Here is a 23,788-nt window from a genome sequence, read left to right as displayed (position 1 = left end):
GGGTTCGTGGCATATGATTAACACGTAATCGCAACCTGTCGTTCAAACCTAGAAACGTCGACAGATGCAAACCTTGCCAGCACACATGAGCTTCTTTGTTACACTCTCTTCCTTCGTGAGAGAAAGTTACTTCCATCTGCAGCGCCTTCGCCTCCACTTCTTGCAGAATTGGACCGAAAATTCCCATGTACTTGGTCTTCAACCAATGCTTGTTAAGTGGTTAGTTGATTCACACACCGCAACCTCCTGGCCATTTACTTGAGCAGCACCTAATGATATCTTCATGTCACGAGATCTGTTGGCAGGGCAGAAAAAAAGACTCTGCTCTTGGCCATTGTTGCCTATAAATACACGGATATATGCAGTTTAGGCAACCCCGAACGTACGGATGAAGTTCATACAAAACATGAATTTATCTACGCGCATTAGAACTAAATAGTCCTGGAAAACTAGAAATGCATAGCCAAGCTTGTATATACTATAAATATACCTCCTTGTGCCAGTCGGTGCGCAGTGTAATGGCCACGAACAGCAAGACCTGCACGAGACTGCCGCAGATGTTCCCCGCCCAAAGGCCCTGATCACGCAATATTTTCGAACTATTATTAGCTGGTTGTCGAACACAAAAGAGGTAACAATCAACTGGAGGAGCTAGGATTAGGCACCATTCCGCCCAAGCGCAGCACGAAGGCTAGGAGATAGGCTGTTGGTATGCCGACGATGTAGAACGCGCCGAGGTTGATGCAGGCACATATCTTCTGCCACCCACAGCCTCTAGCCACACCTGCAGACAAGTTAATCCATGACACATCTCTAATACCGATATGGTAAGATAAACTGCTTCGCAGTTGAGGAGAGAAGGATGGCTATTGGCATGGCCGGGTTGCATATATGCATCTGGTAATTACCTGAGAGAACACACTGAATTCCGTCAAGGAAGGTTGAAACTGCAATCAGCAGAACCATCTTGGCTACGTACATGATGACCTCCCCCTCGTTGCTGTAAACACGGCCCCACATGTAGCGCACAGAGACAAGTAGTACACTCATGATCAGACCTTCCGAGATGGTGAAGAACATGACGACGCGCACGGCAAGGCGGGCGGCCCATGGTCGGCCCGCTCCAAGCTCGTTTGAAACTCGGGTACTGTAAGCACGGTCATGTATAGTAGTGTGATGAATGAGTGAGATATATAACTAGCCGGCATAATTAGTCTGCTTTGGTGGTTTGCTTACCTTATGGAGGCTCCGAGGCCGAAGGGTATCATGAACAGGAAGGTCGAGGTGTTCATTCTGTCGTCCTCAGAGGCAACATGTGTGAGGATACGAAGAAAATTAACATACTACCTCCGTCCAACAAAAAAAAGATGTCGAAGACTTATCTAAATTCGTATGTATGATACATCTAAATTTAGAGCAACATACGGCATCATTTTATGGAGAGGTAGTATTAAGAATCGCGGCAATTTGGATTATCTTACGTGATCGACAGGACCGATGTTTCCAGCTCGGGGTTTGGAAGAAGCCCTGAAAGCAGCACGAGGGTCTCGAACGACCACCACTCCAGACTGCGCCCAATTCCACCATATCAAAACATGGATAATGATCACAGTTCACAACATTAGAGCACTGGATCGAACAAATTGAGCTCCAGATCTCACTCACCAGACCATGAGAGCAGACGGAACGGCGAGCCTGAAGAAGCTGAGCAAGTCATGGAAGGCTTCCACGGAGAACCCCGTCCATGCCTTCTTGCAAGAGCTCGACACCCTCACGTACACGGCCAGAACGATCACGTTGATCCAGTAGGAGATGGCGATGCTAAGAGCCGCACCCTTGCTTCCCAGCCCGAGGCCATGCACCAGCAGCCAGCAGACGGGGAGGTGGAAGAGCGCCGTCGCTGCGGCGCTCAGCATCACCGGGAGCACGATGTTCTGAGTCTGCAGGAACCGGACGTGGCACTGCAGAAGGCCGTAGGCGAAGAGCGCCGGAATCATGCACCGGGCGTAGGTGCCGGCCTCCATGGCGATGTCCTCGTCCTGGCCGAACAGGAGCAGGATGTTGCCGGTGTAGAACCACAGGACGGCCAGCGGGACGCTGACCAGGGTCAGTATAAGCATTGCCCGTTGCTTGTAGATACCGAGAAGATGGTATTGTCTGGCTCCATATGCTTGGCCGCACAGGGTGTCCAGAGCACATGCCATGCCAAGCTGCTCATGAATGTAGAAATATTAGGGCCTGTTTGAATTATTACTACTACGTATAATTTGGAATATAGGGTGTACCTTATCAGGAAAGTTATAAATAGGAAGTATTAAAGTAGTCGTAAAAAACAGAAAATAGAGCAGTGCACTCTGCGCACTGTGAGCACTTGCTCTGAAAGTTCTCTCTCTACCACTCAGACAGAAAAATTCATACTACCTCCATTCCAAAGATTAAGGCCTATATTTTTTCAGAAAGTCAAACTATGTTAAGTTTGACTAAAAAATAATTAACATGTCAAATACAAAATTAATATTATTAGATATATAATGAAATATATTTTCATGTGCTATCTATAAAATATCATATTTATTGATAGATTATTCTAAATTTTTGGTTAAATTTTACTTATTTTGACTTTTCCAAAAAATAAGCCTTAAGCCTTGGGATGGAGATAGTATTACTAAACATAAATAAACATTTCTATGTCACTACCAAAAGCCATCATGCCTAGACATATCAAAAAAACATAACAATAAAGTTGATACAGGTTTTACATTGGTTGACATTTTTATAAAACTTTCATACACTCTGATCTAATGGCGGTAAAATAGGTAGTACCGGACGGATGGTACCAAGGGCGTGGGACGGTAAAAAAATATGCGAAACCGGCACCTGTAATATTATTTACACAAATGCTAGAAAACAACGCCCATTTAGAGCTGTTGAATGATGGTCGTCGGATGTAAGCCTGCACGCTTCTTAAAAGTCATCGAATTACGACAACGATCGGTAATGGAGGGGGCTCTTGGTCATCTCGATTCACCGGCCACCTCATGTGCGCACCCATATGTGTGACCGCCGCGGGACTCCTCACCGTGCCACCAAATGCTCCCGTAGCTGCACACACATTTGTCACATCCATTGTGTAGACGGGCTTGTGCGGCGGCCGCCGTCGTCATTGCCGTGGTCGGCAACGTGGCGACATGGTGAGCATAGGAGCAACGAGGTCCAAGAGAGTGTAGGCAAGGTCTAGTGTGGTTGCTGCCTGCTCTGCCACTGCTCGCGGGTTGCTCCGGCTTAGGCTGACCGCGGCGGCCATGCCGCTTCTGCTGCTGGAGTCTCTAGGGAGCATGCTAGAGGGGAGGCGATTTCCCGTCCGTCACGCTCGTCGATAGGCGAAGCCCCGCTCACCGCTTGGTGGACAGTTCGAGCAGCTTCCAGGTTGCTTCGATCTCGGCAGCCACCTCCGACCACGCTATATGATGATGCCACCAACGATGACCCACAACCTCCTGTCATTGTCTTCATGCCAGAGTGTGGGTGCCATCGACGCCTCCGTTCTGCTCGCGTGCATGGTGGAACAATGTAACCCGCCGTGTTATACAACTGTTGGCACCCTTGAGTTAATCAGGGAGTCAACACCAAATACCTCCATTTATGCATTCAGAATTGTTGACATCCGATCGTTACTGAAGGAAAGGGATATTAAGGTAACGAAACTGAGTCATGAGGCCAATATGGTCAGCCACAATCAAACTAAGATAGGTAGGGTTCAACACAGGTCAGCTGTGTGGTTTGTGAATCTACCCCCGGTAGCGTGCCGGGCCATAGACTAAGATTGGAATCCTCCTATTGTTTAATATATTAGCACAGTGACTCTCCAAATGTGAGGGCATCGTCCTTAGTGTGTGGATTGTGTTCAAGAGTTAAATCTTAGATGTCATATATAGTTTCTCATAGGGCTAAGATATTAAATTGTAATGTTCTAGAGCCACTACCAATATTATTCTAAATCTTACTTGTGCGGTAGAAGCTTGTGAACAACAAGGATGTGAAGCGTGCCAGAAGTTTAGAGATATTGAGTTGGCTCCATCTTCATTGCTAGATCTATCATATATAAAACCATATACTTTTCGGGTAAGATAATTTGATGTATGTATGAGCTAGATTTTTTAGTTATTTTTTCTATTTTATCCCTAAAATATGTGCTATGATGAAATGCTAGGGTGGGGTGTGCCCCACCCTAACACAAGCCGGCTCCGCCACTGCATGAATCAAGTGCATGATCAACAGTGTGACTACGAGGGCCCTCTTGTCATGCCAAATTGGCCATCCTGGTCAGCTTCACTGAATTGCGCGTCATGCATCTATTCATCAACAGCTGCAAGATGATCCGGTTCACCACTTGTAGTCGCTCAAAAGAAGCAAATAGTTTCATTTTCATGTGTTGGAACCGACCAAACTATTTACTCAACAACTTTCCGAATTTAATATTTTTTGTTGTATGCACTATATCATTTCTATGTTTGAATTCATGTTGAATTAATTTTTGTGTTTAAAATTACTATGCAATAGAGTTGTTTCATTCTGATAGAAATAGATGAAAATAACCTAAACTGATAGGCCTAGCCAGCTGGGGGTTGCACCCCTAAATCGGACATTATTCAGGATGGTCGGCAACAACCAAGGTCGGATATGCTATAATGTTTACCTCATGGACATAGCTTCCCAATGACCTGATTGTGTAAACTTTTGCAAGCTTCCATGCAATCACTCTCCCATATGTAATAATGATACCATATTTTGATTACAATATTTTAGCGCTTTACGATGTTCAGCAATCGTTTTTATAATCATATCGACGGCAATACATATATAAAATAACTTCATCTGAAATATTCAGTACATGGGGGTTATAGACTTTTCATCAGACGTCATAGACAACAAAGGCCTAAAAGAAGTTTGTGCAAGTAGATTCTAATCTTGTGATTTCCTGCCTGCCCAAGCTATGAATGCTAGTAATTTTTTTTTTGAAACAACGCTAGCATCCTGGGCCCTGCCAAAAATAAAGAGAGAAGATCTGCCAATGATAGGGCACATGTACACCATTTGGGTGGCGTCTAGAAAGAGATAAATTAAGCGTATCCCGAAATACCGTAGTGCTGTGTGTTTCTCCTTTTTCTTTTGTTTGCAGTGAGTTGTAAATACTACTCTCTATTTAATCAAACTAGCTTTATATGTACCGCACATTTACGCTATAAGATTTACACTCTAACTTGAGACGAGGGCGCATAAGGGCACGCATAATGGGATGATGTCCATCTTCTCTTAGAGATGCAATGCTGGAATTTTGCTTAGTTGTAGAAGGTTGTTTCCCTTAGCTAAGGAATCATCTCTTAAAAAATAAGGGATTTTCTCCATTGTGTTACATATATATGTCTTATCTTAGCAACAAATTTCCAACCAAAATTTAATTATTAATATTAATTGCTAGAGATTGCTACAAGAGATAATACATTGTATGACTTATATCTATTGCCTTCTCTAACTAATGTGACGGGTAAGGAAAGACATGTCTTTCTCTACCATTGTATTCGGCCTAATAGGTCATTCGTTTGGTAGGTAGCAAAGAGAAAATATGGTGGATCACCTAGGTCCTCACCCCAACTGTATGTCTCTATCTCACCGCCCCTCCTACCTACCAAGCTGCCCATTACCCGTGCACATAGATTGTATAGTATTATATACTTCATCTGTCCTCAAATAAGTAGATATTTAGCTTCAAATTTTGTTCATAAAAGAGTGTTCTTTTATCTTCTCGATGCATATTAAAGTATTAAAATTGCTTCTCTCTCATCACATGAAAATATAACCCAATAACACTTAGCACATATTTTCTTGTTTTCTACATGCACTTATCTTATTGGAGTTGAAAGAATTAAAGAGAAGTGAGATATTGGTTTGCATTTTCCTAATGTATTTTGCACTCCACTTTATAATTTATCTAGAAAAATTCGCATGTACACTTATTTTTAGACCAAGAGAGTACCACCCAAAGTTGTAATCAATGTCTTATTTATTTCGGATAGCTGGGTTGTTTAACGCTAGTTGGACGGACGTCACATCTAATTATTAATATCTCTTCCCCCAACAGGGTGCAACTGACGGTCTCTCCGTCCTTTTTCTTCTGCATCTTGGTACGCATCCATGGTGAAGTTTCTTTCATCAACCAATCCACTGCGAACTCTTCTTAATCAACCAATCCGTCGTGAACTCTTCTTCAGCTAGGTCAATTCTATCTGGCCGGCCAGCCAATAATCCATTTCTCTCGCTCTAGGAAACTTCAGCCTTCAGTCATCGTATCGCTCTCCCCTTGATGCAAATCCTACGATTGCACTTTCTGTTCGTTTTGCAACGAAGTACTTGCTTCCCAGATTTTTATGGGCAGCTGTTCACTTCACGCAGATTAGTACCTGAACAAGACGGTACAGCCCATAAAATGTACATCGAGAGAAGAACTTGAGCTATGGATACTGAGCAGCAGGCCAGAAGTTTGCGTCGTCTCTTCTGAAACTGTAAACTTGAGCTATGGAGTACCCTCCATTTCATCAATGAATAAGGGTGTTCTTGTTTTCTGTGCTTTTCGTTTGACCAAGAATTACTTTAAATATACAAACATTGTCGCTACAAAATTAGCATCCTTAGAAATTGGTTTTAGTACAAATCCAACGATACTAATTATGTACAATAAAAAAATTGTTTATCAATTTTTTTAGTCAAAGTTTATCTTGCAATGCGAGCACGCCTTATTCATTGAAATGGAGGTAGTAGCAGTTCATGTGACGTTCGTCAACTAAATTTCCTCGATGGAAATCTCGGTTTAGATCAATGCTACAGTATGGTAGCTCTCCCATTTATTGTCAAAAAATTGAAGACCCAACTAAAAAACATCCTGTCCCAGCTGTGCCAATGGCACATACTCCATTCAATGTGTATCTGCTGCGTAGTTCAAACCTGCATCCCATATTACCGGCCTTTATTTGTTTTACTAATCTTTCCTCATTACTTTGTGCACACATCTAGAAGCATATATGCTTATGGTTGGGATATCACGGTCGAGCGGTTGTGACTACTCACAATAGGATATGATAGATAGCATCATGCATTCATGCATGCAAAATACTGCAGGTGCGTTACTATAATTAGTGCGAAAATATATCATATTGCTATCATAGGAAAATGCCATATTACAGCATGTAGAACTATAGAAATTAATATCATTTAAAAAATAAATCTTATACGCAATTTGCATTAAAATTCTAAATCAATAAATATAAGTAGTATACTTTGCATCAAGGAGAAAGTGATACAATGACTGAAGACTGAATCTAGTTATGATAGTACTACATGATAATATCATGATACTACGAGCCACAAGTTTGTGGTAGATATCAAGGCGACTAGTATATCCCCAGAGCCATTAAGGTCCGTCCGGTTTAGTGTTGAAGGTCACGCATGAAATTTATTTCTTCTTCTTTTGGGTTAACTTACTGGTGTTATACTAGAAAATCTTCGTCAAGCTGTCGAATTTTGGACCGAGCACGATTAGCTAGGCAATTGATTACACTATTCGACGGAGAGAGCCGATTCGTTTCTGAGTGAACACATGGACTGCGTGGTTAAAAACTACCCATACGTTGACTGCAAGGGTGGCTACAGAAGTGGATTTGTCATCGTACACGTAAAATACTTTTTTTTAAAAACTTAAGGCCTCTGGCCCGAGCACGTAAAATACTCCAATGTATCCAACAATCCATCACTGCTAGCAGAATTGCTCCCCGACGGGGTGATCGTGCCCACGAACACCCATTATTCTAATTGCACGATTCTACTCTTCTTGTTCGATCCGCTTTTACCGGTATTCTCGTTTCTTCTGCAGAGCAGAGAGAGGGCGGGGGGAGCAGTGACCAGCGCCTAGAGAGAGAGAGGAGAGCAAGCCTGCGGTGGAAAAAGCGACGGCGAGCAGTAGACTTGGGGAAGGGAGGTGTCAGGTGTGGGTTGCATCGTCGCTGGAGAAAAGCGAGATGGCGGCGGAGCGGAGCATAGAGGGAGGAAGAGCTTCGAGGAGGGCGGGGCGGCAGTGGCAGATGGTCCGGCCGGCGGTGGAGTGGAGTAGGTATCGAGTCCGGTGGCGGGCGGCGCTGCTCCTCCCTCTCCTCTTCTTCCCGTGCTCTTCTTCTCCCTCTCAGTTCTGCCAGCTAAAGTACATGACGGGAACTTCGCCCGGGGACACGACGAGACCACGCAGGCATGTATATACTCCAGTGGGAAACAGAGGATTATCGATCTCTGCAGGGTATATGCCAATTTGATGGATGGGATTAAAGAGCACGTGATGCATGCATGCATACAGCGCAACGACAGTCCAAGGAAATGGCAATACGTGATGACTTTCTCTTTTTGTAACTCGAACATTCATGAATATATACTACCAAATGATGCGTATAATGCATGAATTGGTAGATTTGATTTGTGAATTCGGGCAAGCATACTACTAGCATGGTCCAAGAACCAGCAGGGCAAGAAAAACAGAGGATGTATACGCGCGTACCAGGAGGCTGAATCCGGTGACGGTGGCGAAGGAGTTGGCCATGGAGGCGCCGGCGAGGGGCAGCTCGCCGAGGTGGCCGACGAGCATGACGGAGATCATCGGGACCAGGTTCTGCATCAGGTTGCCGGCGATGAGCGGCCCGGCCAGCCACAGCTGCCTCTTCACCTCCTCGCTCGCCGCCAAGCTCTCCTCCTCCTCCCACTCCGGCCGGCTCCTCGGGAGGAGGGTTTCCTCCAAGCTTGCCTGCTTCTCCATGTTGGATTTCGGCGCGGTGTCAAACCCCTCACCCTTCTTCTCTGTGTATTGTTGACCCGAGCCCGAGAGTGTGCGCGACAAAGAGAGTAAGTATCAATCGTGTTCAGAATCCAGACTATATATATAGACGCACATCGCATTCAGAACTCAGAAGCACAACACGCACAGCCACAGGCAGACAGCCAGGGTAATCCAGGCCCTCACCTCCCTTTTGGACACGGTGGTACTCTGGTGTGAATGATGACTGACCACACAATGTAGTTGGGAAGCAGCCGCAGAGCACCTTGCACCGGCCTGGTCCACGATCGTGGATCTCGTGGAAGACCTCGAGGTAGAGGTAGCGGCAGCGGCACGTGAGAACAAGCGGCAGAGGCGGGGACGTGCGGGACTAGTGCGGCAGGCCATGGGGACTGAGGGGTGACGCTCGCTCTAGGAGGATAGAGCTGCTTGAAGAGATACATCCAAAGGGTGACAGCAAAAGTCCCGTGCACAAACCCAAACCATATTGTCTCGTTGCATATCATTCCGTTTTTTTTATAACACAAGGGGGTTGAGCTTTTATAGATCAACACGTGACAAGTACATTTTACAGAAAGACCCATTTTCATCACTCGTCTTGAAGAACCTATAATTTGAATATGGGGCCTTGCACTTTACAAAAAGCACCCTAAAAATAAAATAGAAAACGCAATCAAGGACATGAACGCCTCTGTCACCTAGCGCCGACGAACTCAAGGCGTTTCCACCGAGTTCTGAGAGCAAGATGCTCGGATGCTCTCCTCCGACGACAGGATCTAGCCACTAGCAACCACTAGATGGCCGGGGATGAACCACTTGGCCTTCCAGAAGCACTGAGCTCCAACGACTGACCATGGAGGCCTCCATCATGGAGGTTGTAGATGGACTACCTTTTTGGCCGAGAATCATGGCTAAGTCGGTCAACATGTATTTCGCTCGAAGATGAACAACAACTCCAGAACGCCGCTCCGTAGATCCACCAACAACGGCTTGACCCGGAATCTCCTCTTCATCACCACCACCACAGTGTTCTGAAAGAGGAGGAACCCAGGCCTCACCGCCCAAATCCAGAGAGCAGCAAACAAGCTTTATTGGGGGAGGTGTAGAAGCTTTGTCGCTAGTCGGCCCCGGCTCCGACCATCGAAGCGCCGCGAGCAGCAGCAACTTCACCACCAACCGCAGGGAGTAGCTCCAGCTCCACCGCCGCCAAACTCCCGACGAAATCACACCATACTTCACATGGGAACAACTCGAAACTAACCTAGATCTACCCCTAAACCTACTGCTATCTACTCGATCCGGCGCATCTCCTCGACCAACTCTGGCCGGCTATTCTGGCGGAGGAGGTCTCGGATCTGCTCGGACTGCTGGTGGGGAGGCCCAAGCTACTGTAGCGCTCGGAGAGGGGGAGGGGGGTGTGAGTGCTCCGGCTCCCATTCCGTTTCATATTTCCGAAACATAATGAAACAAAGTGATTCAAGTGCAGCACAAATCTCAAACAGATAACAAGGTGAATCGGATAGATGAAATGTGCATGGGAGGTCCCATGTAGGGTACAATCACATTTCGCATCGAAAGGAGCGTTTTCTGTTTGCCTTGTACGGTAGCGGTATTTTGCCACGACAAAATGGACGTTGAGTGCTATATTGGCATTCTAGTTTCTACTAGTGGTATTTTCGGCTTTCATTGTGACTATAGTGGTATTTTAACTACTCTGTCATGTATCACAATTTAGTTTTAGCAAAACTCCAACGACTTTTTGTACATCAGACCGGTCCTAGATCCAATGTACAAAATCCACTCTCATTAACGGATTTTTGCCCCCAAAAAATGCTCTGATCTCAGGGGCATGTTCAATGTTTGGCATTGTTGTTTCCGCCGTGTGTGCTCGGTGCTTTCCGTATCAAGTTGATACACAATACTCACTCTGTTTTTTTATAAAAAATAAGACGCTTGGAAAGTTTAATTTAAATTCACAAAACATCTTATATTAAGGCATGGAACTAGTACACATCACCTCTCCAACAACATCATGTTAATCCCCTAAAAACTATAATGTCAAAAAGTAATAAAGAATCGACGACGTGCATAGCCACATTAATTACTAAGACAAATAAATGCCATGCTAAAACGATCCTTGTCACGCAACCGCAAACATCAACATTAACCACCATCACTGAAAACACATGGAATGTGAGAAAAATTCTCCTAAATCAACACCTCTGCGAAGGAAATGGCACATCACCGTCTTTGCTAGATCAAAGTCTGAGGGATATATCATGGGTTTTCACCCGGAGATTTGTTTTTGAGTAGTCAACGCAATGCTTTAAACAAGGGAACAACGTGAAAATACCGCCATTTTATGAGGTACATACAACTAAGATCAGACCTATGTTTTTTTTACCCCGAGGCTCGAGATGAGTACTTCAAGAGAACCACCTAACCAAAGACCCCTTGCGTTACCGCTTCCACTTGCTCAAGAATTTTATAATAAGACTTCATCCAGGGCTCAATCGCTCAAAAGCACGGTCCTAAAGTTAACATCGCCACACAATTAATAACCTACAAAAATGCATCGCGGAGCTGCGTAAGAGATGCCCACCACCATTTATGGGGAATCTCTCTGACATAATTAAACACAATACAAATGGTACGCAACCCTGTGCGGGAGGAAGTTCAGCGACACCGAGAAAACCCCACAAGGGACTTCTCGAGCAGTCCATTGCCATTTACGCAACATGCATACGACTACGAATATGGATCTGATCAGGTTCACTAGCCAACTATAACATTGCATCCCCAATAGGCGACATAAAACATGCAAGCATGCCCCTATTATTCACCTCCACTAGATTTTGATCATCTCAGAGTTGACGGGCGCCAACAGACCTCGAGCCTCTCCACAAAGAGGCCAAGGTGACCTCACCTTCCCACGGTTAGATGTTGGAGCACCTCTTCCAAGAAAAGGGTTTCCTTACCGCCTACCTCTACGGGGACGAACCACCCGTGTGTCCATTGTGCATCGCCTAACTTCTACATTCAATCCAGATTATCTGTTTGTAGTATGATTATTTTCTATAAGAGACTCTAGATTTATCGAATCCACATAAAGAATGCTAATGGTGTAAGATCACTGCAAGTGAGACTTTGCTACTTCGTTTAGTTGTTGTTTCACTAGCTAGGATCAAGGTTTCACCTGTAGCTGTTCAAACATGGTTATGGGATGATACATTTAATAATATGCTAACATGTGAAGTATGTGATCATAAGATATGCAATGTTAATGGGTGATGTCTCCAAAGGACACCACAACCTTCGTACATCACACACCATGGATAAATTATCCTACCATTGCCTTGAACATCGTTGGGAAACAACAATAGTTAAATGGACAAAAAGTAGCTTGAAGATCAGTGGCTTCGTCATTAATTCCTAGATAGCAACTACAAATTTGACCATTTTCCAAGTCTCACAACACTGCATCGAAGTATGTGAATCACCACGTACAGTTACCTTCATACCATTATTAACCTCGCGAGACTTTGGTACCTGACAAGCCCAAAGATTGGGATACGAAGACAATGACTAGTACACAGATCCATATAAAGATTGGGATACTCGTAAAGATGCACTTGTTGCTGCGAGGCTAGACCTCATCCCTCATCCCGTGGGGATTACTCACACATGATTGGATCAACAATCATAAACATTATATTAAATATCTTGAATAGATGAATAGTAATTTTAACAATGCCGCCACTTGCGATTGATTCAAGATTGCAAAGTAGAGAGGAGTGGGGATGGTGATGGAGATGATCATGGTGGTGACAAAGCTTCGACATTAATGGATATCTAACATGTGGCGGCAGGGGATTTGCCCTCTCCCAAAGTAGGAGAAGACTTTCGCCCCGCCTTACTAAATCTCGAGAAAATTATGGCGTGTTTTTCACAATACAGATCTCTCCATAAAAAGACAGAGCTGAGGCAACGCACGAGGGCCAGATGGGCCCCCATGGCGCAGCACGTGTATCAAGCCGCGCCATGGGGCTAATCCTGGACCTCATGAGGCTTCCCCGTTGACTTCTTGTGCCCATTATCTTCTCTCTGATGATAAACTTATGTGGTATTTTTTCTTGATTTATTTGGATCCCTAAAGGTTCTTGAAGCATAAAAATACAAAATAGGAGGTTTTTTTAATGCTAAAAATTGTATATCAAAAGGAAGGATTTTGTAAGAAAGTATCACAAATCATCTAAATAAATTGAAATAATGTAATACCAATGCAAATAAATGTCAAAAGTAGCCAGAAATCACATGTAAAAAAATAATGAAGAAATCATACGTTTCTATAATGAGGATAACATCGGAGACCATCAGGCTATAGCGTCCCTCGACGTTATCAAGAGAAAATTTGACTGAAGGGATCAAAAATAAAATGCAAGTATCCCTCAATGACGGATAAAAAGTAATCAAAGAAAGCAAACATTTCTCATACATAGATGCTTACATGAGGGAGCCATCAGTCTGCAGCATCCAGCATCCATCAATGTTAACAATGTAAAATTTAACAGAAGGGATCGGAAATAAAAGTCAAGTTACGGCATACATGGGTAAAAATAATCAGAGATGCCACACATTTCTTGTACAAGATAGATGGCATGGAGATCCATCACACTGTAGAAGCGCGCCTCAACGTTAACAAAGTAAAATTTAAAGGAAGTGATGAAAAAAGCCCATTAACCCACAATCACGAGTCAAAAGTAATTCGAGATAACAAACGTTTCTTGTACATGGTACATATCAGCCTGCCATGTTAACAAGGTAAAGTATAACTTCCGATTTAAAACAAAAGGAAAATAACTTGCGATCATTGGTAAAAAAGAATCAAATATAGCAAACATTTCTCGTACGCAGAGGTTGACATCATGGACCCATTGGCTAGAACCATAAACGACTAGATCGAGCAACATCCAGAAATGAAAACAGAAGGCACGACTGAAAAATTTCCTCCGGATACACTGTCATCACGGTCAAACAAGATTCTAAACACGGACGCCTCAAAGATATGACATCCACCACACCCTGGCCACGAAACCAACCCAAAATGTGGCAGAGGGGTCAGCATGTACTATCGTCCTCGGGCAAGTACATGGCAAATGACTTTTCCTCTAGTGGTGTTGCGGCAAACGGCTTGTTTCCCCCACTAGGATAACTTAGGGATTAATGTCGAACAGAAGGAGATAATGGTCTCTCGTGTATCCCACTCAAGTAACTACATGAGACATGCATAAATTGGCTTGTTGTCGCCCACTCCACCATTGTAGTTCATACGCACAATAGTGTAAACTAGAGTGAAAGAATAACAAAAAAGAATGTAGTAAACATTTTTTGATTTTTTGAATAATTAGTACGTAATTTACATGTAAAGCGAAGGTTGTTTCTTATGTGGATCAAGTGTTCGAGTTTATGGGTTCACTTGATCTCTCTTGCAACGGTTGTAGCGTATCCCATTCTTGCTTAGCCAAAATCACCCTAGCCGCCTCCAAAACTTCCCCTCACTAGCAGGAGTCGCATCCTCTCCAAATATCTTCTATACATGTGCTATTTTCAAGTTGAACCATATTCAAAAACTTTTGAATTGTGATACCAAGTACTATAGTTCTCATGTTCCCAAAACTACAAGCGAGATATCATCACAATTCCAATAAGAACTCATATTGAAATAGACACAAACCCTTCTCCTCTTCAATCTGCCCCAGCATCTCGCACTCATCAATTGTCCATTAGCCCAAATGGTATCTTTAGAACTCTAATCCAACATGGGGTGCCGATGAAATCGAATTCCTCAAGGGTCTATGTCTGATGGAAATTCACGAGAACCAGTTGAACATCCATAGTCCCTTTTCCAAGGCTTGGAAATTGTAATCACATAACCACCATTTAAAACGAAGTAGGCCAAAAGGGGACTGGCGATCCGGAAGATTACTGCTGATAGCAACAACTCCGTGTGTACCAACTCGTTGGGACTCCAAGTGCAGAGTGTTGTAGAAAGCGTCTTTTCCCCACAAAGGTGAATCGAGGGTTTATATCGAACTCTCGGGAATTGGAAAAATGTTATTTCTTCTTGTCCTCTTCTAGCAACCTGCGAATAAAAGTTTTATCTTGTGTCCTCAACTCCACCATGTGGTTGTCAAGCATAGGTTTCATACTAATAATATGAAATATAAATGTAAATAAAGTAAAGTAAAGTAACTAAACTAGGCAAGCAAGTAAAGTTGTTTTTGGGTTGTGTGTGTTTGCAAGTGAAGATTTTTTTTTGCATTTTCGAAATAATTAATAATAGAAAATATAAAGTGTGATACTTGTGCTGGAAAGGTGTTTCTTATGGTTTAAAAATGGACCAGGGTTCATGGTTCACTTGTCTACTCTCTTTTTAAGGTGTAGTGGACACTAAGAATTCATCAATGACATAATATTGGTGGGACTTCAACATGTGTTTGATAAGAATTCATATGGGCATTACGTCCTACCATAGAGATGATGCAACACATCTCTCTTATACTCGAGAAAGGGAAAACTTTAAGCAATCTTGAATTAAAAATCAACATAGTATAGCCTTAAGAAATTTGACATAATGTTTGAATATCAAATATACTACCTTGATAAGATTATCACACTGTCGCATGATAATTATAACACATGTATTCACTTTATCCCTAGTGAGGCAACAAAAGGAAGGTAAATACCAAAGTAGATCTTGAATTCGTTGTCATTATTCTATCACTAACATGCTACTCCATGTAATACACACTTCTCCACACAGATGTTCTTGCCTACAAGTTGGATCAGAACACATACTTAAGAACGGGGTACATGGTATGAATCTATCAATACATATTACACATAATATGTTCCAATCTCATATATGAATATCATAGAATAAAGATCCATCACACATGAATAACATATATAACCATAATCATGTTGGGTAGCTCATATGGTACTACATCTATGAACAAAAAGAGAGAAATATATCAAGATACTGCCACAAACCCATAGTACATAGGTTGACTACTCCTTATTCATCATGGTGATGATGGTGGAGATGTTGAAGAAGGTGGAGATCCCTCTGGTGGCGGCTCCAGCGGAGTTTTCCCCTCCAATCTTCGTTGGTTCTGCTCTGTTTTTGTGTTTCGGTATTTATGCCGCGCCCTCCTCAAGGAAGCCTCGGGAAGTCCTCTACATACGGGGTTTTACATCAGAATAAGTAAGTGGGTGAAAGAATCAACCGAATCGGAGGGTCTAGGGGGAAAGGGACCAAGTGATGGCGCGCCACCCGGGGCCTTTTGGACCTCCTAGCCCATATGGTGAGATCCAAGCACTCCATATACTTCTCTTGATGGAATACTAACATCCCTAGAATTCTAGCTCCATTTGACTTCGTTTAGGTCCTTGAAAGAAAAAAAACACAAAACAAGGTTTTCATGTCCTGCATGGTTATAACCAAAACTAGACCATGATAGCATGCGTTGCTACGCCCGTCCATTTTAGTGAGATTTGTCTAACAATATAACAACATGAAACATGAATGTTAAGATGTTGCGTGTTATTTAGTGCCTTTTAGGGTTATCAAGATCTCAATCTTTCAATCTCAGTATATATAGAGAGAACTGAAGTGTCAATATGAAGATGCAATCCCGTTGAAATAAATTTGTTGTTGGTGTGTCAATACGCCCATAACAAAGATGAAAAGTATAAAGAAGAGTACTCACGAAAACATTATCTCCTTTTATCACTTAGCATATAAATTCACCTAAAAATGGTTCTACAATTTAGTATTGTTAACTTATTTCTTCAAACGCATCTTGATTATGTCTAACACATAGTCTGGGGGATGGAGCATTGAAACCCAAGTTAGAACTTTTCACTTCAACAAATGATGGTTTTTTAGAATGGAAACACAAGATGTATTTAAACCTTCTTGCATGCTATTGGTCAATGCATAAATACATGGTCTATTTGTATTACTGAAGCAAATAATTCAATTCCTAAAAAATCCATGTTAGCATGCACAATTTTTAAGTCTGATCACAATCATTGGTCTTAAGGGGTGTGAAGACTTAGGAAGAAGGGTAGGGAGGCTAACAATTGACGCTCACGACCTCAATCCACTTACAGTATGTGTTCTTCGTCATTTTTACAACATGAGCTCATAGACATTGGTTTTGCATGTGTCCCGACTCGTGTGTGATGCCACCAATGTGCTCCTCTTCGAAGCTGCCCCTGCTTTGTTGCTCTGGTGGATAGTCCATTTTGTCAATATCACAGCGAAAAAATGTCCATTCAATACCTCAAGATACAACTTGTGCAACACAAATCATTATAGTTACTTTCTAGAGATTTCCTTACAAACAAAAAGAGTATAAGAGCTGATCAAGGCGACAATTGAGTTGTCTACTACTATGAACAAGTCAACAATCTTCTCAATAGGACACACTCTAGTGCTCTCTGTTGCATTGACAATGACAAACTGGATTATTTTGTCACCAACAAAACAAAACAAAACATTAAAAAATATGCACGTCTGATAAAAGTCATTGATGTACCATAAGTGAGAAGAGCAGAAATGTAGAAATATTTTTTCACTGACGAAGGAATTCAAAGATACATGGATCTTCGGAACTGTCCACCAAGCATTGTTAATATAGCAGGTAGACAATTCAACTCAAAAAACCTAATTATGCATGTATAGATAAATTCTTAGACCCAAGATCCATAATTTCTTCTGTTAATACACCTACAAACTATGAGTGTATTAAAGTATCATCTGCAACCAACATGTATTATAATGTCCCTACGAATACTTGCATGGAAGTGTGTCGTGTTCTTGTATGTTACACAATTATTAGGTACATCAAATAATTGTAATATCACCATCCATAACATTTAACTTATCAAAGTAAGATCCAACTATCTATATTTACATTGGCATGGCATCTGATCAAACATTCTTATATTTCCTAATCACTTCACCACACCTTGCAAAAAAAAATCCAGCTTTTTCCCGTAATAAAAGGCTGTCACATGGTGTAATGGTGAAGATAACTTATTTGTTCCTGAAAATAGAGAATTTTTTGCTCAAATGCAAAACTTATTAATACATTCAACAATTATTACGGAAGATATATGGATCATATATGCGTGTTGTTTGTTCAAAAAAGGATATTATGTGATCCATAGGCTTCTCTCTCGGTCAGTAGCTTCCTGTCTCTGTCTCTGACTCTCTTTGTCACCTTGTAAGGCAAGAATACTTATAGATCCAGGTTGATAAAGATTATTTATTGTTGTGCAAGGTAGGAATACTTATAAGGAGATGTAATTCATAGATTGTATCTAAAAAAAATAGAGAAGATAAATAAGACTGAAGTTTAACATGGACTCCTTTGAATTTGAGGCCAATTGATCATTCCCTTCAATATGTTTCCAACATACTTGGTAAGTCACATTACTGCATCAATATATATTTAACAAACAAAGCAAAACTTACTAACCACTTCTCATATACCATTTAACTATAAAAATTAATAACCAAAGCATTATGTTGTCTACACATTATGAGTAGTGTAGTGACTTGTGTTTCCTAGTTCGTACCTGGAAAATTAGCCACAAAATCTGGTGCAAAAAATTACCTATGGTGATGCATAATTCAGCAAGGAAATGAAGGGGCAACATAGTTGGCAATTTTGGATCATCCTTGAAACCTGTATCTAGTCATTCAGGATGCCCAGGATGAGGAGACAGGCATCTGACGAAGTCCTTGGGTGATGAGATGGCAAAGAGAAGGAGTGACAGGGCTAGAAGCTTTGTAGCATGTATCTGGTGGCCGAGGACACATAGGATCACAAGCATGACAATGGACGTAGCATTGGGGTGTGTATTCCAAGCACTCAGGGGAAGATGGGAGCACGTGGTTGTGGGTTGTCGGCGGTGCATATAGGGTTTTGCAGGAAGCTCAACAAAAAAGACAAGTGCAAGTATCCATCATAAAAGAAAAACAATGTGTTCCGGCCCAAGCCTACCGGTGACGGGCCTTGCTCCGCTCGTCAGAAGTTAGCCACCCTTTAGTATATGAATTTGGATCACAATATAACAGTTCGTGTATGCATTTTATATGCATGACTAGCCCACGTAGCATCGGAGTGGGACTGGATTTGTAACGAGATGGAACGAGGAAAGAAGAGACAAAAAGAAATCATTCCACATAAATAGCATAGAACACGAAGAAGGTGAGTATAGTGGACCGAAGTGGGAGCAGAGACAAACTGACTCAGAATATGGACGAAATAAGAAATATCTGGGCGAGTAACAACCATATAGACGAGACTCATGGCAAGATGTCGATAACGAGTCGGATCAGAGAGAGGATCACCATTAGAGGTATGAAGAGAAATATTGAGATCCATAGGAGTCTTAATAGTATGCTCATCAGTAAGAGCAGCATGATCAAGAAGGTTCTGAATATAACATTCTGGGGATATAAAGAAACCATGAGAGGTGGACGAACCTCAATCCCAAGAAAATAGCGAAGTGGACTAAGATCCGACATAAGGAACCGATCATTGAGACGTGCCTTGACAAAGGCAATATACTCAGGATTGTCACCAGTGATGATCATGTCATCAACATACAGAAGAAGAAGAGTGCGATCACAAGGAGAACAGTGAACAAAACGTGCTAGATCATGTGCAGTGGGCTAAACCAGCCGTTGTGACAAAATAAGTAAAGTGATCAAACCATGCCAGGTGCTTTATTAAGAGAGAGCGACGAAGACGATATACCAGGCCATCTGTGACAGGATACCTAGGTGGTGGTTGCATATAAACCTCCTCACGCAACTCACCATTAAGAAAGGCATTCTTAACATCAAGCCGAGAGATAGACCGATGACGAGCGAAGCCATGGTAAGAAGAGTCCGAACAATGATCATGTGGGCGATCGTTTGACACGAGAAATAATAAAAAAGTGGACTAAATATTATCTCTCTACGTGTCGGGGAAAATGAATATGCGGGCATGCCATGCCGGTGTACATAAGTAAACAAATAAAACATAGGGAAACATGTATTTTTATTAATCTCTCAATGGAGAAACGAAATTATAAGATCCCTTTACATATGCGCTCGTGGCCTGCTAGCGCGGCCGATATGACTTGGGCGATTGTGTGTTCTGTTCACGGGGCCTCGGAAGGCTCCCGATTAATTACGTCCGTGAGTCAATGCCGCAGACCACCTCCGATTAAGCTGCTGCAATGGTCGTTGATACGTCCATTTTGCATCACTATTTTATATCATAAATTACTGTTATTCATTGATATATTTCATATTTAGAGATGATACTTATGTTATTTCACCTATTTTGCATGTTTCATGATTATTGGAGAATTATTCACCGGAGTCAGGATTCTGCTGGAAAAAGCACCGTCAGGACACCATATTTCGGAAGATCAACAATTGACGGAAATTATATGAAAAATCCTATTTTTCCAGAAGACGAAGAGAGCCAGAAGGAGGAGCCGAGGAGGGCCGCCATGGGCCCCCCTCATAGGCCGGCGCGGGCCCTGCCCTGGCCGCGCCGCCATGTGGGGAGGGCGCCCACAGCCCCCTCTTGCCTCCTCTCCTTCGCGTACATCTTCGTCCCGAAAACCTAAGGCACGGGGAGTTACGGAGAATAGACAGAGCCGCCTCTGCGGGGCGGAGAGACACCAGAGAGAAAAGAGCTCCCCGGCGGGCAGGAATCCGCCGGGGAAATTCCCTCCCGGAGGGGGAAATTGACGCCATCGCCACCGTCATCGAGCTGGACATCATTGGGATCATCATCATCATCTTCTTCACCATCTACACCGCCATCTCCACCACTGCATCTCGTCACCTCTGTAACATCTAGGGTCGAATCTTGATTGTTTGATAGGGGAAACTTTCCCGGTGTCGATTACTACTTGTTATTGATGCTATTGAGTGAAACCATTGAACCAAGGTTTATGTTCAGATTGTTATTCATCATCATATCACCTCTGATTATGTTCCATATGATGTCTCGTGAGTAGTTCGTTTAGTTCTTGAGGACATGGGTGAAGTCTAAATGTTAGTAGTGAACTATGTTGAGTAATATTTAATGGTTTGATATTTAAGTTGTGGTGTTATTCTTCTAGTGGTGTCATGTGAACGTCGACTACATGATACTTCACCTTTATGGGCCTAGGGGAGTGCATCTTGTATTCGTTTGCTAATTGTGGGGTTGCCGGAGTGACAAGCAACCTAAACCCCCGTTAGTATATCGGTGCGGGAGGGATAGCAGGATCTTAGAGTTTAAGGCTGTGGTTAGATTTATCTTAATTACTTTCTTGTATTTGCGGATGCTTGCAAGGGGTATAATCACAAGTATGTATTAGTCCTAGGAAGGGCGGTGCATTAGCATAGGTTCACCCACACAACACTTATTAGAACAATGAAGATTAATCAACTATATGAAGCGAAAGCACTAGACTAAAATCCCCGTGTGTCCTCAAGAACGTTTGGTCATTATAAGTAAACAAACCGGCTTGTCCTTTGTGCTAAAAAGGATTGGGCCACTGATACGTCTCCAACGTATCTATAATTTCTTATGTTCCATGCTACTTTATTGATGATATCTACATGTTTTATGCATACTTTATGTCATATTTATGCGTTTTCCGGAACTAACCTATTGACGAGATGCCGAAGTGCCGGTTCTCGTTTTCTGCTGTTTTTGGTTTCAGAAATCCTAGTAAGGAAATATTCTCGGAATCGGACGAAATCAACGCCCAAGATCTTATATTTACACGAAGCTTCCAGAACACCCGAGAGGAGCCAGAGGGGGGCCACAGGGGCCCCACACACCATGGCGGCGCGGCCAGAGGGGGGGGGGCGCCGGGCTAGTGTGTGGGCCCCCCGTAACCCTTCCGACTCCGCCTCTTCGCCTATTTAAAGGTCCCTGACCTAAAACCTCGAGAGGAATAAGCCACGGTACGAGAAAAGTTCCAGAGCCGCCGCCATCGCGAAGCCAAGATCTGGGGGACAGGAGTCTCTGTTCCGGCACGCCGCCGGGACGGGGAAGTGCCCCCGGAAGGATCCTCCATCGACACCACCGCCATCTTCATCACCGCTGTTGTCTCCCATGAGGAGGGAGTAGTTCTCCATCGAGGCTCGGGGCTGTACCGGTAGCTATGTGGTTCATCTCTCTCCTATGTACTTCAATACAATAATCTCATGAGCTGCCTTACATGATTGAGATTCATATGATGATACTTGTAATCTAGATGTCATTATGCTAGTCAAGTGGGTTTTACTTATATGATCTCCGGAGACTCCTTGTCCCACGTGTGTAAAGGTGACGAGTGTGTGCACCGTGTGGGTCTCTTAGGCTATATTTCACGGAATACTTATTCACTGTTATGAATGGCATAGTGAAGTGCTTATTTATATCCCTTTATGATTGCAATGTGTTTTGTATCACTATTTATCTATGTGCTACTCATGTGATGTTATTAAAGTAGTCTATTCCTCCCGCATGGTGTAATGGTGACGAGTGTGTGCATTGTGTAGTTCTTGTCGTAGATTATGATCATAATCTCTTGTAGGTTATGGAGTTGATTATCGCTATGATAGTATTGATGTGATTTATGCCTCCTTCATAGTGTGATGGTGACGAGTGTGCATGCTATGTTAGTACTTGGTCTATTTTGCAAAGATCTATTATACTCTAAGGTTACTTAAACATGAATATCGAATGTTGTGGCGCTTGTTAACTCCGGCATTGAGGGTTCGTGTAATCCTACACAATTAGTGGTGTTCATCATCCAACAAGAGTATATGTAGCACAAAGGAAAGAGAACTTATTTATTATGTGATCAATGTTGAGAGTGTCCACTAGTGAAAGTATGATCCCTAGGCCTTGTTTCCATCACAAAGAATTGCTTTCCACGCCAGCAAGCTATTTTCTGGCGCCGCTTGTTTACTGTTTTACCGCATCTTTACTTTCTGCAATATTACCACCATCTATACCACCTGTGTTTTACTATCTCTTCGCCGAACTAGTGCACCTATACATCCGACAAGTGTATTAGGTGTGTTGGGGACACAAGAGACTTCTTGTATCTTAATTGCGGGGTTGCTTGAGAGGGATATCTTTGACCTCTTCCTCCCCGAGTTCGATAAACCTTGGGTGATCCACTTAAGGGAAAACTTGCTGCTGTTCTACAAACCTCTGCTCTTGGAGGCCCAACACTGTCTACAAGAATAGAAGCACCCGTAGACATCAGCCACTCGCTGCAATTATTTCTCTCGCATTTTACTTACTCGTACTTTATTTATCTGCTATATCAAAACCCCCTGAATACTTGTCTGTGAGCATTTACAGTGAATCCTTCATCGAAACTGCTTGTCAACACCTTCTGCTCCTTGTTGGGTTCGACACTCTTATTTATCGAAAGTACTATGATACACCCCCTATACTTGTGGGTCATCAAGACTATTTTCTGGCGCCGTTGCCGGGGAGTGAAGCGCTATTGGTAAGTGGAATTGGTAAGGAAACTTTTACTCGTACGTGCTGATTTTGTTTACGCTCGCTGCTATAAGTCATTATGGAGAGATCCTCCCTTGAATTTCTATTTGGTAAATCTACTACTACTGCAACGGTAGTGGATGAGGCGCCAGGTGAGGAAGTAATACCATATAAAATACCTATGAAAATTATTGAACGTGTTGTGGATAACCGCTATGAAGGGGATGGAACTGTTCATCCTGGAGATCATTTACTGTTTTTACATGAATTATGCGGGTTATTCAAGTGTGCAGGTATTTCAATGGATGAAGTTAAGAAGAAATTATTTGTTATGTCGCTA

General features: G+C 42.8%; 1 protein-coding gene across 1 annotated transcript; it reads right to left on the bottom strand.

Annotated features, from left to right (window-relative positions):
- Nucleotides 1–281: 281 nt before the first annotated feature.
- LOC124672765 (protein DETOXIFICATION 16-like) lies at nt 282–8,851 on the bottom strand. The gene is made up of 8 exons (XM_047208945.1): nt 8,597–8,851; nt 1,666–2,210; nt 1,482–1,568; nt 1,237–1,293; nt 909–1,147; nt 666–784; nt 491–577; nt 282–341 (listed from the first exon to the last, which is right to left on the bottom strand). The coding sequence occupies exons 1-8, from the start codon at nt 8,849–8,851 to the stop codon at nt 282–284; spliced, it is 1,449 nt and encodes a 482-aa protein (XP_047064901.1).
- Nucleotides 8,852–23,788: the final 14,937 nt, after the last annotated feature.

The sequence above is a fragment of the Lolium rigidum genome, chromosome 1, assembly GCF_022539505.1.
Source record: "Lolium rigidum isolate FL_2022 chromosome 1, APGP_CSIRO_Lrig_0.1, whole genome shotgun sequence".
NCBI lineage: Eukaryota > Viridiplantae > Streptophyta > Magnoliopsida > Poales > Poaceae > Lolium > Lolium rigidum.
The sequence above is the reverse complement of the archived record's forward strand: the minus strand, read 5'-3'. Positions and strand labels throughout refer to the sequence as shown.

Coding starts and splice junctions, on each gene's coding strand:
- LOC124672765 (XM_047208945.1), bottom strand. CDS start 8,851: ATGGAGAAGCAGGCAAGCTTGGAGGAAACCCTCCTCCCGAGGAGCCGG. Junction 785..908: donor AATTCAGTGTGTTCTCTCAG/GTAATTACCAGA, acceptor ACTTGTCTGCAG/GTGTGGCTAGAGGCTGTGGG. Junction 342..490: donor GCACCGACTGGCACAAGGAG/GTATATTTATAG, acceptor GTGTATTTATAG/GCAACAATGGCCAAGAGCAG.